The following is a 13,672-nucleotide window of genomic DNA, read 5'->3' on the forward strand; positions in this document are numbered from 1 at the left end:
TAAGATTTATTTTTTCCACCCATGGAAATATTATAAAAATTGACCAAAGGAATATTTCTATTGAAATATTTATAGTTATATAAATATTTATATAATATAATTATGTAATGTAGTTTATACAATGTAGTTATATAAATATATCTATTGAAATATTTATAGTTATATAATATTTCTATTGAAATATGTATATTTCTATTTAAATATTCATACTTATATTTCTTAATCTAGGATAATATACAAATAAACTTAGTTCTCCTGTAAAATTAATAAATTTAAACAAAATATTAGAGAAAAATTAAAGAAATGTCTCCCTGTTTTTCTTTCCATGTCTGAGGAAATAACACATTCAATGGCAATTGATTATTTAAATTGTCAGATAATTCTGACTTATATAAATTTGTAATTATCTTTCAAATATAGTATTTCATTCTATCCTGTAAAAGTCCATTTTATTTTACAGGCCCTTATTATATATGACCCAGGGCTATTCCAACAATCTTCAGACTAGTCTTTCCATTTTGGTATTTTCCAGTGGATATTAGTCCATTCCATACATTTTACTAAATCAATTTCCTCTCTTGCTTCATCACCAGGAGCAAACAAATCAAGCAAAATACATATACTTTGATACTGAACTTGATATAATTTGGCCATATCTCCATATTACACTATTTCCTTTCCAGAAAACTCTACCTAGTTCTTGTTCTGCCCTTGGAGATACTTCATTCTGCCCTAGCATGTCCTCTCCACTTTCCTCAGTTCTACTTGACCTTCAAGTTTAATTCAAATGTGACCTTCTCCATAAGATCAGTGTCATTTCTCTTCATTTTTCCTTCCATCCTCAGTGTCTGCCTGGCATAGAGTAGGCCACTCAATAATGTTGAATAGCTGAATAAAGGAAAGCATCCCAGTTCTACATTTGTTTTATTTTGCTCACCTGTGTGTTCCTAGATCTGTGCTCAGCATGTGTAGCATTTCATGTATTTGTTGAATGAATGAATTCTCAGCCAGAGACAATCTTACAAACTCTAGCTGCATTTCTCTGCACTTTGTCATATTGTCCATTGTATCATAGTTATCTCTCAACATGTTCTGTCCTTACTACACCATGAACTTCTTGAAATTGATATATGTTTACAGCACCCCTAGTATCTGTCACAGGGCCGGACACATTAGGGAATTTCAAAACTTTTTTAAAAGACATGAATGATAGTAAATGAATCAATGACTAAATTACAGTTATCTAAACAGTTAAAATGAGTTAGAGTGATATACAATTTATATTTTAATTTAAGCAACTTTGTTCTATAAAACTATGGGTGTTTTAGGAAAAATAATTAAAATGCATATGAAGAAAATTGCATGAGGATCTTTTCACAGGATCTTACATATAAATATAAGTTATAACTACTACTAATAATTAATATTACTTTAAGTATGTGCTAAGTTAATGTTCTTTATATATTATCTTCTTTAATCTGCACAATAATGCTATCCTGTAGACATTAGTATTTGTTCTCATTTTACAGATAGGAAAAATTAACCTTAAGGAGGTTAAATACCTTATCCAATATCATAAAACTAGCATAGGATAATACCAGATTTAAAAGCAGTTCTGCACGACTCCAAAACCCAAGCTCTTACAGTGTACATTACTAACCTCATTTTTATTATTTGGTATACACTTGACAAGAAACATTTATTTATTCAAAAGGTATTAATTGATCACCTAATACATGTCTATTCCTATTCATCAGTGGGATACAGCAGAGATTAAACAGACTGATTTCCTGCCTTTATGGAGCTTACCTTTGGGTAGGGGAGAAAAACTAATTGAACAAATACATTTATAATATATTAAATGAAAAAAGTAAAGCTAAGTTAGGAGATTATGGATTGTTTCTATTGAGGGTTGGTGGTTTCTATTTTATTTAGAGAAAGGCCTCTCTGATAAGGCTTGAATAAGTGAAGGTGTGAGCCTTACAGATATCTGGGGGCAGGCAGTGCGTTGTAGAAAGAAGAACCTGCAAGACTCGAATGGAACTTGCATAGAATGTTCAAGAAAAAACAAGGCCAGCGTTGCTTCAGTGGAATGAATGAGAGGAGTCTGGTAAGAGCTTAACTTGAAGATTTAATAGGAGAATAGACAGTATATGAACACTTTGGTCCCTGCAAAGAGTGCCTCTTATTCTGAGCCTTGGAGCCAAGATGTGATAGAATCTTATTTCTACATTAACAGGATCAGTCAGGATGCTGTGTTGAATAAAGATGGTAGAAGCCAGTGTTGAAATGGGGAGACAGGGAGGAGACTACTGTCATTATTCACACCTCATTATGGGTTAGATCAGGGTAGTAATCTAACAAGATGGTGAGTAGTAGCTGAATTCTATAGATATTTTGAAGGCAATCACAGTAAGTCTTCTTGTGGATTAGATGTGGAATATGAGAAAAAGAGAAGTCAATGATAATTATAAATTATTTGTCCTGAGTACCTTGAAGAAAGGAATTGTCAGTTATGGGGAAAATTCCAGGAGGAGCAAGATTGTGGTTGGTAATCAGTAGTTCCGTTTTGGACACGTTACTTTTGAGAGGCTTATAAGCACCCAATTGCAGATGTTGTGTGTAAGATTGGATTCTGAGAAGTATAAATGAAAATGTTTGCAGTATGAATAAGCTTGAATTTTATATCTTCCCTTTCACAAAAGGAAACAATTCTATGAGCCATTATCAGTGATAAACCATGATGGAAATAAACAAATTTAACACGGCAGTAGAAATGGAAGCCAGCTCATTAATTTGATACTAGTTTTTCATTATGAGGGCATAGAGAAAGGTATAATAAATAAACATAAGATATTTATTAGATATTTACAAGGGCTTTTTCTGATAAAATCTAAATTCTACTCACCTGAAAGATATATATCTATAGAAACAGAGATTTACTGGCTCAAAGATTGATTATTAGTAAATTAAACCTTGTGTTTTTAAAGTCATTTTCATTACTAATAAAACAAAGCTGTCACATTGTTAATTCTTAGATTGCTTAGCTCCTCTGCAAAGTCGATCACTGCTGACTCCACAAGTAATTATCCACCTTTGCTAATGTCAAAGCAATTCTAATTTATTTTTAATTTGAGAAATGAGCAGCTAATGAGAAAGTGTATATCAATATAAACAATCTGAAATAAAAGAGGATATTATGGAAAATTTGGAATTTCTATTTAATAGAAACATTTGGTGTTTCCATTTCAGGTAAGGTATAGAGGCTTTTGATTTTATAGTCTTTCCTAAAATTAAAATTACATAATTTTAAAAGTAGTTTTCCCTAAAGTGTTAACCAATAAATAAGGGTCATAATGGAATTAAAATATCTGAGTACCTTTCTAAGTTCTGATTGCCCCATACTTCATCCTCCCTTCACATTCCCCCGCTTGATAAGCATTATCTATTCCTACTACAAGCACAGGGTCCCATTTTCTGGGTGACCATTAACCATTAATAATTGAATCATGATATTTCTTATTCCAAGCTTCCCTTGGAGTAAAAATAAAAGTAATTTCAAACAGCTACAAGTGTTAATGTACTAAATGGAATACAACCCAAATAGAATGCCGTAGTGAAATAAAACTATAGATATATAAGTATAAGCACAGGCTTACTTTTAATTATTTACAAATCTTGTAAAATGTTTGTAAGAGAAACCAGTGACAGTTGTTTTCCAGTGAATTGTGATGTTTCTAAATCAAATGCTCCCTTATACCCTTAAGTGGTACCACGTGTTTTTTGATGCACTCGTGGTTTCAGAAAAGCAGGTAGTACCAATGCAAATAAAATAATAAGCCCAGATTTAGTTGCAACTCTTGTGATGTAGCCTAGTTCAGTGTTTCTCAAAATACAACGTGCCTCTGAGGATATTGCTAAAATGCAGAATCTGTTTTAATAGATTGGATTGGGCACTGAGATTTTGCATTTCCAGCAAGCTCTCAGGTGATAGCTATGCCACTTGTCATAGGCCATGCTCTGAAAAGCAAGGACTAAATCAACACTCCCCAAAGTTTGTCTCACCTAACTGTGAGAGAGCTTGTGAAAAAAGACTGCTTTACCAGAAGTGGCGTGTTCTCTTCTCTCTTGGATTTTGTTGGACATTAGCACCAAAAAAATCACTTACTAAGGAAGCAAATGCAGTTTTGTTTTACTGTGGTAAGAAAAACCCACATATCATGATATCTACCCTATTAAATTTTTAAGTGTAGATACAGTTTTTTTAATTGTAAGCACAATGTTGTATGGCTGATCTCTAGAAACTTTTTGTCTTGCATAACTAAAACTTAATACCTATTGAACAGTAATTCCTTCTTTCCCCCTCCCCCTGCCACTGGCAGCCACCATTCTACTTTCTGTTTCTATGGGTTTGACTACTTTAGATACTTCATATAAGTGGAATCCAAGACCTATCCACTTCACTATCGAACACTTCAAACGCTTGGAGCATATATAAGTAATGATCATACATAAAAACATATTATTTGTTGAAAGCAACTGAAACCCTACCAGATCTGCCATTAATGCATGAATAGTTTGGTATGGCATAGTCATGATTATCAAACTTATATTATCACAAAAGACTAAATATTTGTGAGATTTTAAAGTTAAATTTAAAATTTAAAATAAATATTTGGAAATTATAGGCGTCATAGTATGGAGGGAAGGAAAACAACTTTTATAGTCAGGTGGACATGAATTTGATTCCCAACTTTGTTTCTTATACGACTTGCACTAATCAACTCAGGTAATATATTGAATCATTTTAAGCCTCACTTTTCTTTCTCTGAAAAGAGTCTTTTGTAATATCACTGTTATAGAATTTTGATTACAATTAAAAATAACATCATGCCTTGTAAGTGGGCACTCAGTATATCAATAACCTGTAGTTCTTTTATGATTATCAATACCAAATGATGAAATATGAGGTTGGTGAATTCCACAAATAATGTGTTTCTATTACTACTTAGACTCTGCCTGCACTGGGCCCTCAGTAAATATTATGAAGTAATGTAAAAACTCTACTCTGTGATTAAAATCATGTTTTGACATGCTTTATGAGCTCTTTTTATATTGATTTTTGATAATATGCTTTCAAAATTATTGGCAGATTTACTCTTTGTCTGTACTTCAAGCTGGATAATGGAAAATGATTTATACCATTTTATTGAATTTACAATGGTTAGAGTAAAGCCACATTAATTAATGCTATGTCATTTTTGCAGGCTAGCAGGAACTGAGACAAAACATATGCCAAACTAAATATAATTATCATTAAAATGGCTTAAGCATGAGAAATAATCAAATGAGTCCTGAATTGTCTTATTCTTGTCAACAAAAGAAGATCATGCTTGTTTGCAAACATGCATTTTAATTGCTTTTCCCCCATTTTCTGAAATAAAAGAGGTGTTTTAGGTCCCTATCATATTTTTCAAAACCTACACTATCATAAATAATGAATCTGACTTTTAAAGCTAAGTGATGAATACTAAAAAAAAATCTTACAGGAGGAATACCAGGTGCAGATCTCCCTAAAAAGCAATTACTTTTTCTTTCCAAATATATATTATTCAATATCAATAAAGTTTCTGATCAGTCATTCTCTTTAGAGTATGAATTCTTTCGTCTAAGCTCAGTGAATCTGGGTTGAATTTAAGGAACAAATTTACCCAAGAAAGAGGTATTTTTACATAGGGATTTTATCCAACTCCTGCTCAGGAGACCTTGGGTGAGGAGTAGTAAATATTTAACACTAACCCATAGCTGTAAGAAGAGGGTCTAAAAAATTAGAGGATAGACAGAGAGAAGAGAAAGAAACTGAGAAAAAGTTTTCTGTTCTCTAGAAAAAGAGAATAGAAGGAAACTGAAGGTTTTGAAGTAGTAATATAGAAGTGCTGTAATAATAAAAGGCTTGGGGTAGAGTAGATAATTGTAGACATTGATTAGGCCTTCACTTTGAGGGACAAGGCATCTGCTCATGTGGTAGGAGCTGAGAGGTACCAATGAGGGAAAGCTAAGACTATATTCTCTGGATATCTGCTGGAATTCAGTTCTTCCAATTCCAATTAAACTATGACAACTCCCTCAATGGATTTCTGTAAGTGAGAGTCAGATCTACACAGGACATATTCCTAGAAACACAGGCTGATTCTAGAAAATGTAGCCCTTTTCCTAATTTGATCAGGGCTGGTGTTCAGCAAATACATATTTTTTGGCTCTATTAGCTGTAAATTTATTGAAATACTCCCATGCTATTTGATAAAAAGCTGAAGCCAGGGTTACCCTTTTATATGCCTACTCAGCTTCATCTCTGGGTACTTCTGAATTCCTGAAATCAGGCAGATGAAGAGGTGATGTCTGGTACACCAGGACGTTCTGATATTCCAGCATTACGGTTGGTTGAACTTCAGACATGTAGGTCCCTGTGCCAAAGCAGTTATCAAATATTTTGGCTGTCACCCTTGGGGAAGCATATTAATTCTGGACTTTTGAAGGAAAAGGGGCTTCAACATTAATAAAAGCCAGAAATAGGCTCTAGGATGTAAGAATGGGACCAAAAGGGCCTAAAGCAAAATTTTGTCTATTTAGAGTTTGTCTGAGGACCATTAAAATGGGTGTGGCATCATTAAAATGAAGTTAAATTGGAAGCATATCTCAATTCATGAACTTAGATTACAGCCATAGTAAGGAGAAAATGCAGTTATAATCCTTTTTTCTGTTATGTTGTCTTGGCCATTTACAAATACAACGAGTCATTCTTTTTTTTCTAACTAAGGTATTGTATTTCCAGTCAGTTTTAAAAATCAACATTCCCCAACTCATCTCCTGTCACTTCCTGAATTACAAAGCAAAATTCAGCCCTCTAGCCATGTTTGAACTTGATGAACTCTTTCATGACAAGATACCTTGGCCCATGCTGCCTCTTCTTCCTGAAATATCTGTCACCATTTATTACACCAGTGACCCTTTCAATCTTCCAAATTCAAATCAAATGACATCTCCAATGTATATTCTCTACACATGGGATGTTTTACCTAACGTAGGCATAGTACAAATATATGACAAATGAATTTTTTAGACAACCTTTTTAAATAACTTTTACAAAGCAGAAATGCATCTGCCTTTGTAGCATTACTTGTCACATTTCATTCAAAGAATAATGCTTCTAAAGTATTTTAAAAGAAGATAATTGTCTGAGTGAGAAATTAGACTGACCTACCTTATTATACTAAATAGTGAGTTTTAAGTGATTTTGGAATGAAAACTCCTTTTTCTTTCTAGTTATTTCTTTTTCATTCAATTGTCTAACTTTCTATATCTCTGTTTACATTTCAGACTAATGTTGTATGAATAAATATAAAAGTTCTAACTCTATGACCTGAATGAATCACTCCTCAAGTAAAATACAGATACCCTTCTGGAGAATGCCATTAAGTTAATTACAGTGCATTTCATAATTGAATAGGCCCTGTTTCCCTTTATAATATAAAAAGTTAATTAATAGATATACAAGATAGAATTTTACTATCATAAGGTCTTTTTTTACTTACCTAAAAATAGTTTAAATTAACACTAAAATTGTATGTAGTATACTTTTATCAAAGAGTAAAGGGGCATGTTTTAAAATAGTGAGGTTAGCGTGGAGTGATAAAACTAACAACCATGTTTTAGATATTTTTTCATATAGCAAAGGTTTTTTGTTTTGTTTTGTTTTGTTTTGTTTTTTTGCGGTACACGGGCCCTTCACTGTTGTGGCCTCTCCCGTTGCGGAGCACAGGCTCCGGACGTGCAGGCTCAGCGGCCATGGCTCCAGGGCCCAGCCGCTCCGCGGCATGTGGGATCTTCCCGGACCGGGGGAAGAACCTGTGTCCCCTGCATCGGCAGGTGGACTCTCAACCACAGCGCCACCAGGGAAGCCCTGGCAAAGATTTTTGATCTTATATTTTTCATCTTGTATCACAGACATATTACACACTAACTGCCATAATTTTATGAGGGATAAAATATGATTTATTCTCTTAGTCGACTTATATCTAGCAATGAAACCCCACAGATACAAAGTTGATAAAGTTTATAAAATAATAATACATAGCAAATTCTAAGTGACAAGCACTATTTTAAGTGACCTGGGTAACAATATGACTTGGTGGATACTCACAGTAACTCTATGAGGCAGGTGCCATTAATATCTCCGTTTTACAGATGAGAAAAATGAGATACAGAGATAAGAATTGATTTGCCCAAGATCACTTGATAATAAGTGATTGATCTGGGATACAAAGCCAAGCAGTGTAGCTCCAGAGTCTATCTAGCTACAGTTTTATATCAGACATGAAAAGAGGAGGACCTCATCCATCAGTATGATGATTATAAGAGAAGTTTCCAGACAGCAAGAGGAATCAGAACAGGGTTTTGAAGAATGAAAAAATTGGGGTTGATAAAGATCATAAGTATGTGGCAGAGAGGGAAAAGGGAGGTAGCCATAAGTAAATGAATTATAAGAACATAGAAATAAAGTTTGGAAAATACAACATATATTCCAGGGATCATAAACAGGATAGTTAGACTGGACAGGAGTTTTTATTTAGAACTGTGAGGAAGATGAATATGTTTTCAGTGCTTTGCTGGATATTATTATTTGGCACTTTATATCATTACCTCTATTAAAATAAAATTCATCCTTAAACTCATTTTCTACATAAATTGATTTTGGTATTGAAAATTATGGGTTTTTGAATCTTAAATGTCAATCTTTATCATTCTTGTGATACTTTCTTCTCACTGACCCAATTTAGTATATACTAAGATATCATCATGTCATAAATTTACTTGCTACTCAAAAAGGACTATTTTTTTAACAGATGTATATAATTTGGACAACAATATAAACTTCCAAGTAAACTTTTCCTAGATAAGCGTACAAAATCTAAAAGCAACAGTTTATACCACTGTGTTCTTTTCAGGTAAACCAGTGATGATAGTGACAGAGTATATGGAAAATGGCTCTTTAGATACATTTTTAAAGGTAAGATATGAGACAAATGTAACTATTCAAAGTGTTATTCATATATTGACCATGATGTTGAAGTTGAAATCCAGCCACTTTAAAGCTAAATTTTAAATAGAAATATCTGGAGTCAGGATAATTATACTACAAAAATTAACTTTGGTTTGAAAATTATCCACTTCAGAAAATGTATACAAATCCAAATTATGTGTCTCTACGGTTTTATTTAAGTGTATGTTAATGTGCCCCCCCCAAAAAAAAAAATAAAAGAGGGAAGGAAGGAAGGAGGAAAGAAAGGAAGGAAAGGAGAAAAAGAGAAGCTTTTATAGGTACTTAACTCTCTCTGAAGTAAGTCATACAGAGAAAGACAAATATGTGATATCGCTTATATGTGGAATCTAAAAAAATGGTACAATTGAACTTATTCACAAAACAGAAATAGAGTCACAGATGTAGAAAACAAACTTACGGTTACCAGGGGAGGAAATGGGGGGAGGGGAGATAAGTTGGGAGATTGTGATTGACATATACACACTACACTACTATGTATAAAATAGATAACTAATAAGGACCTACTGTATAGCACAGGGAACTTTACTCAATACTCTGTAATGGTCTATATGGGAAAAGAATCTATAAAAAAGTCAATATATGTATATGTGTAACTGATTCACTTTGCCATACAGCAAAAACTAAAACAACATTGTAAATCAACTATACTTCAACAAAAATTTTTTTAAAAGAACAAATAAAAGTACTTAACTCTCTCAAAGTATATCAGGCAGAATAAGGAAAATGTCTAAAAAGTCCATGAAAATCATCTATATTAATGAAAGAGTCAAATAGACTCATAACTCATCTGAGGGCCAGTCACTACTTGTACCAGCAGAGTCATTATGTGATAACAGACAATAGCCAATGTTGTCAGATCTTCTGGATTTTAGGAAAAGATTGTATTTTTAAATATGCAAGTCTTCAAATTTTAAACATTGGCAATTCATTTTATTAATAAATAGCATGTGCTAGACAATGTAACATGTTTGCAGGCCTGATTAAACCTGTAGTCTGGCAGCTTTTCACTTTCAATATAGCAACTATTGCTATTATTAAAAGTAATGGGATAGTGGCATTAATGACGATTATTAAGAAGGGCCTGTGCATTGAATATGACAGGGGTCCACTGACAAGGCAAACTTCCCTTTCAATCTCCAGCCTCTACCAGATTCTGCTGCCAAATTTCTAATACATATATTTAAGTTCTTCAGTCTCTTAAGGTCACATCATTCCTTTATTTCAAAATAAGCATCAGTTGAGCCTTATTCTGTGTGTCTGCACCAAGTCCAGTGCCCTTGACAAAGACAGCAAGCTTCCAAGAAATGCTAACATTCTCCTGGTCATTGTTCAGTCCCTCCCTCCCCCATCTGCTATTGCAGATTCTCCCTTACTTCCTCTGGCCACTTCTTCCTTACCCCAATATGCCTAACCAGCCAGCTTCTTTTAAGTCACTTCAAAAATGTGCAGTGTTAACCCAAGGCAGGCACTAGGTTGAAGTGATGAAAACACTCCTCTGATGACTGAGAATAAAGGATTACAATGCAGAAAAGAGCAACTATAAGTGAGATTTTGGTCAAGGGCTTTCAAAGCCTTTATCTGCTTTGACCGAGCAGAGGACTGTTACGCATTATCAAGTTAACTATCTATTGCTTAACTTTTACCATTCTCCTTCAGATAGAAATTGCATATGAATTTGGTAGTAGTATATATTAATTTGGGGATTGAAGGAAGATCCTTTCATATTTTCCCTTAGTGATTGGGGTTGTAGGACTAATATTTCTATATAATCTTTACAGAAAAATGACGGGCAGTTCACTGTGATCCAGCTGGTTGGTATGCTGAGAGGCATCGCTGCAGGAATGAAGTACCTTTCTGACATGGGCTACGTGCATAGAGACCTTGCTGCCAGAAACATCTTAATAAATAGTAACCTTGTGTGCAAAGTGTCTGACTTTGGGCTTTCCAGGGTACTGGAAGATGATCCTGAAGCAGCCTACACCACTAGGGTAAGAGCTAACAGAATGAATTTCTGAAATACTAGACTAGAGACTTTTAATATTTAAAGATTTTAAAGGAAATAGAAAAAAAAAGAAAAAAGAAATTCCTCCAATATAGGAAAAAAGAGAGAGAAAAAGGGGAAGGTGGATTAAAAAAATCCAGATAACTCTCCTTGTTAGATATCAGAAAATTCAAATATTAAATTCAGATAAGCCAAGTATTCACTTTATGAGTCTTAGTAGTTCATTTTTTCCTTGCAGATACTGAAAATAAAAAGTTTGAGTTCATAGTGGATACAACTCATAAAATCATATAGAGTATTAAATGTAAAAGAAAAAGTTAAAGAGAGAATCTCCTGCATTAAAAGCAATAAATATATTATATATACATATATTAACATTACTGGCGGTATTTTAATGCCTAATTTCTTTTATACTATGTAAATTGTTAAGCTCACATATATGGAAAATTGGTCACTAATTCACATTGTCATAATTAGCATAAATCAACACCCTTTTCCAGCAAAGTAATTGCTTCCTGAATTGCTGTTGTATAATTGACAGTTTTTTCTGTGGAAAACTGTGGGAATTGATGCAACAGAACTTTCTGGACAGTCTATGTATTGCACTTCTTGAATTTTAATCCCTTTTAATAAACTACATTTGTTTAATTCTAAATCTTCTGAAGGGCATCAAGATATCCTCAATGTTTAAACTTCTTATGAAGACAGGAATTTATCATTATATCTTTTTCACCATACAATGTGGCTAACTTTTTTTCAATACAGAATACTTTTGTCATCTCTTATTCTTATGATAGATGTTACACATTTTCTTATTTAATTCAACGTTTTAAAATTACTTCTACTCATAGTCTAACAATAAACTATAGATTATAAGGCTGTTTTTTTTTCATTGTTGCATTGTGACTTATGGATAGTTAAGGATTATACTATGCTGAAGATCATGAGTGACTTATCTAAGCAAACAAAGCCTTCAAATTATCAGCTTAATAAATCAATAAATTAATTGGTGGAATACGCCTTTCCTTCTAGACCTAATTATTATTGTCATTATTTGAGTTAAATGAAACCTCAATTAAGAATTCTCCTGGGATTAGAGTTACATTTAATAAACTTGGCCTAAACAAGATTGAGGTTATAGAAAAACCCATTCCCAGCATGACTGGTTGGTGTCTCAGTTAAATGCATAAAGTAAATTTGTCAAGGTCTGTGTGAATGTGTCATGCTGGTGGAGAGGGAGGGGGAGAGGAGCCAGAGATCCTGAGACCCTCAAGACTTACTCCTGGGAAATGGGGTGTGGCAGCACTTTGTGGAAAATCCATATATTGAGAGATGAGCCAATAAGGGAACTTCAGATAATATTGATGTCCAATATGATGGTCAGAGGACCAGGAGAAAATTTCTAGGCTGAAGTTTAAAGTAATCGACAAATTACAATTTCAAGAGGAATTGTAATAATTATAGATGATCCCAGTGCCACATAGTCAGGCCTAATAATGTGATCTTGCCTATGAATAATTAATTAACAAAAGTTATGTTTCAGGAAAGTCTTCTCAATGTGCTGCTACCATATTTCTAAGGAGCAAATAATTCAAACTTAGTTTCAATAATTCAAATTAACATCAACTCAGAACAATTTTAAGCATTACATGAAATTGTTATTTCTTCATATATCCTGAAACTTTGGTTCATAAAGAAAGTTTGTCCTATTTTTTCTAGTATGTGAATTAATTTTCTTTTCTTCCTGCAAAACAGGAAGGCATATATTAGTCTTTTTACAGGAAAATATTCAAAACACTCACTTCTCTCTTTCTCTCTTTTAAAATATATTTGCTTATAGATGAAATGTTTGTTGCATTGATTTTTCTTCTTTTAAAAATGAGGAGAAAAAAGTTTACCCTGAAAGGGGTGGGATATAAAAGTGTTATCTTGTAAACTAGGAGAAAACTTACCAAATCATTGTTTTTATCATGTAAAAACCCCAAACTTGATAATGTTGTAAGTCTTCCCCCGTAATCTAATTTTAATAATTTTTAATTTGGTTGAATCTCATTTAGATACTTACCTTTTTGGTTAAAAAAAAAACCCAAAAAACAGTTTGACCAAACACACACAAAAATATGACAATGGGAAATAAGAGAAATCAAGTCTAAAAGAAATTGCAGGTGTCAGGAGAAAGTCTAACTAAGTTTTTAACATATCTGATTTTCATGCTTGTCTTATTAACATTTAAACTTCTCATGGTTACATTCAGCAATCAAGACTTTCTATTTACAGTCCTATATTAAAGGAAAAAAGAACCTTGGGAATTTGAGTCCTTTACTTTCTGTTAGAAAGTCATGAAAGTTACCTTATTGATTTGCCTGACTGCCTGCTTTCCCCACTTAAAGCTGCCATCCTGATACTGTAATTGAGATGTGGGTCCTGTATGTGTTCCAGTAGTCAAACAGAATTTAAACTAGAAAGCTTCCAGCCAGCCAATTAGTAGTCAGCCTACAAGTGCTTATGGGCTGAGATATGTGAAAAGAGACTGTATGCTGTCAAACAGA

The 13,672-nt window shown here is 33.3% G+C and overlaps 1 protein-coding gene across 10 annotated transcripts in view; it reads left to right on the plus strand.

Annotated features, from left to right (window-relative positions):
• Positions 1 to 13,672, plus strand: part of EPHA5 (EPH receptor A5) — a gene marked incomplete at both ends in the record, with an annotated part of 324,390 nt that overhangs the window by 286,687 nt on the left and 24,031 nt on the right. For all 10 annotated transcript variants that reach the window (XM_082652895.1, XM_082652898.1, XM_082652897.1 and 7 more), the window contains 2 exons: positions 9,006 to 9,067; positions 10,900 to 11,109. In XM_082652895.1, the coding sequence (XP_082509021.1) occupies positions 9,006 to 9,067; positions 10,900 to 11,109 (272 nt within the window). The remainder of the gene's footprint in view (positions 1 to 9,005; positions 9,068 to 10,899; positions 11,110 to 13,672) is intronic.

This window comes from Grampus griseus (genome assembly GCF_964374135.1).
Source record: "Grampus griseus genome assembly, chromosome: 4".
Taxonomy (NCBI): domain Eukaryota; kingdom Metazoa; phylum Chordata; class Mammalia; order Artiodactyla; family Delphinidae; genus Grampus; species Grampus griseus.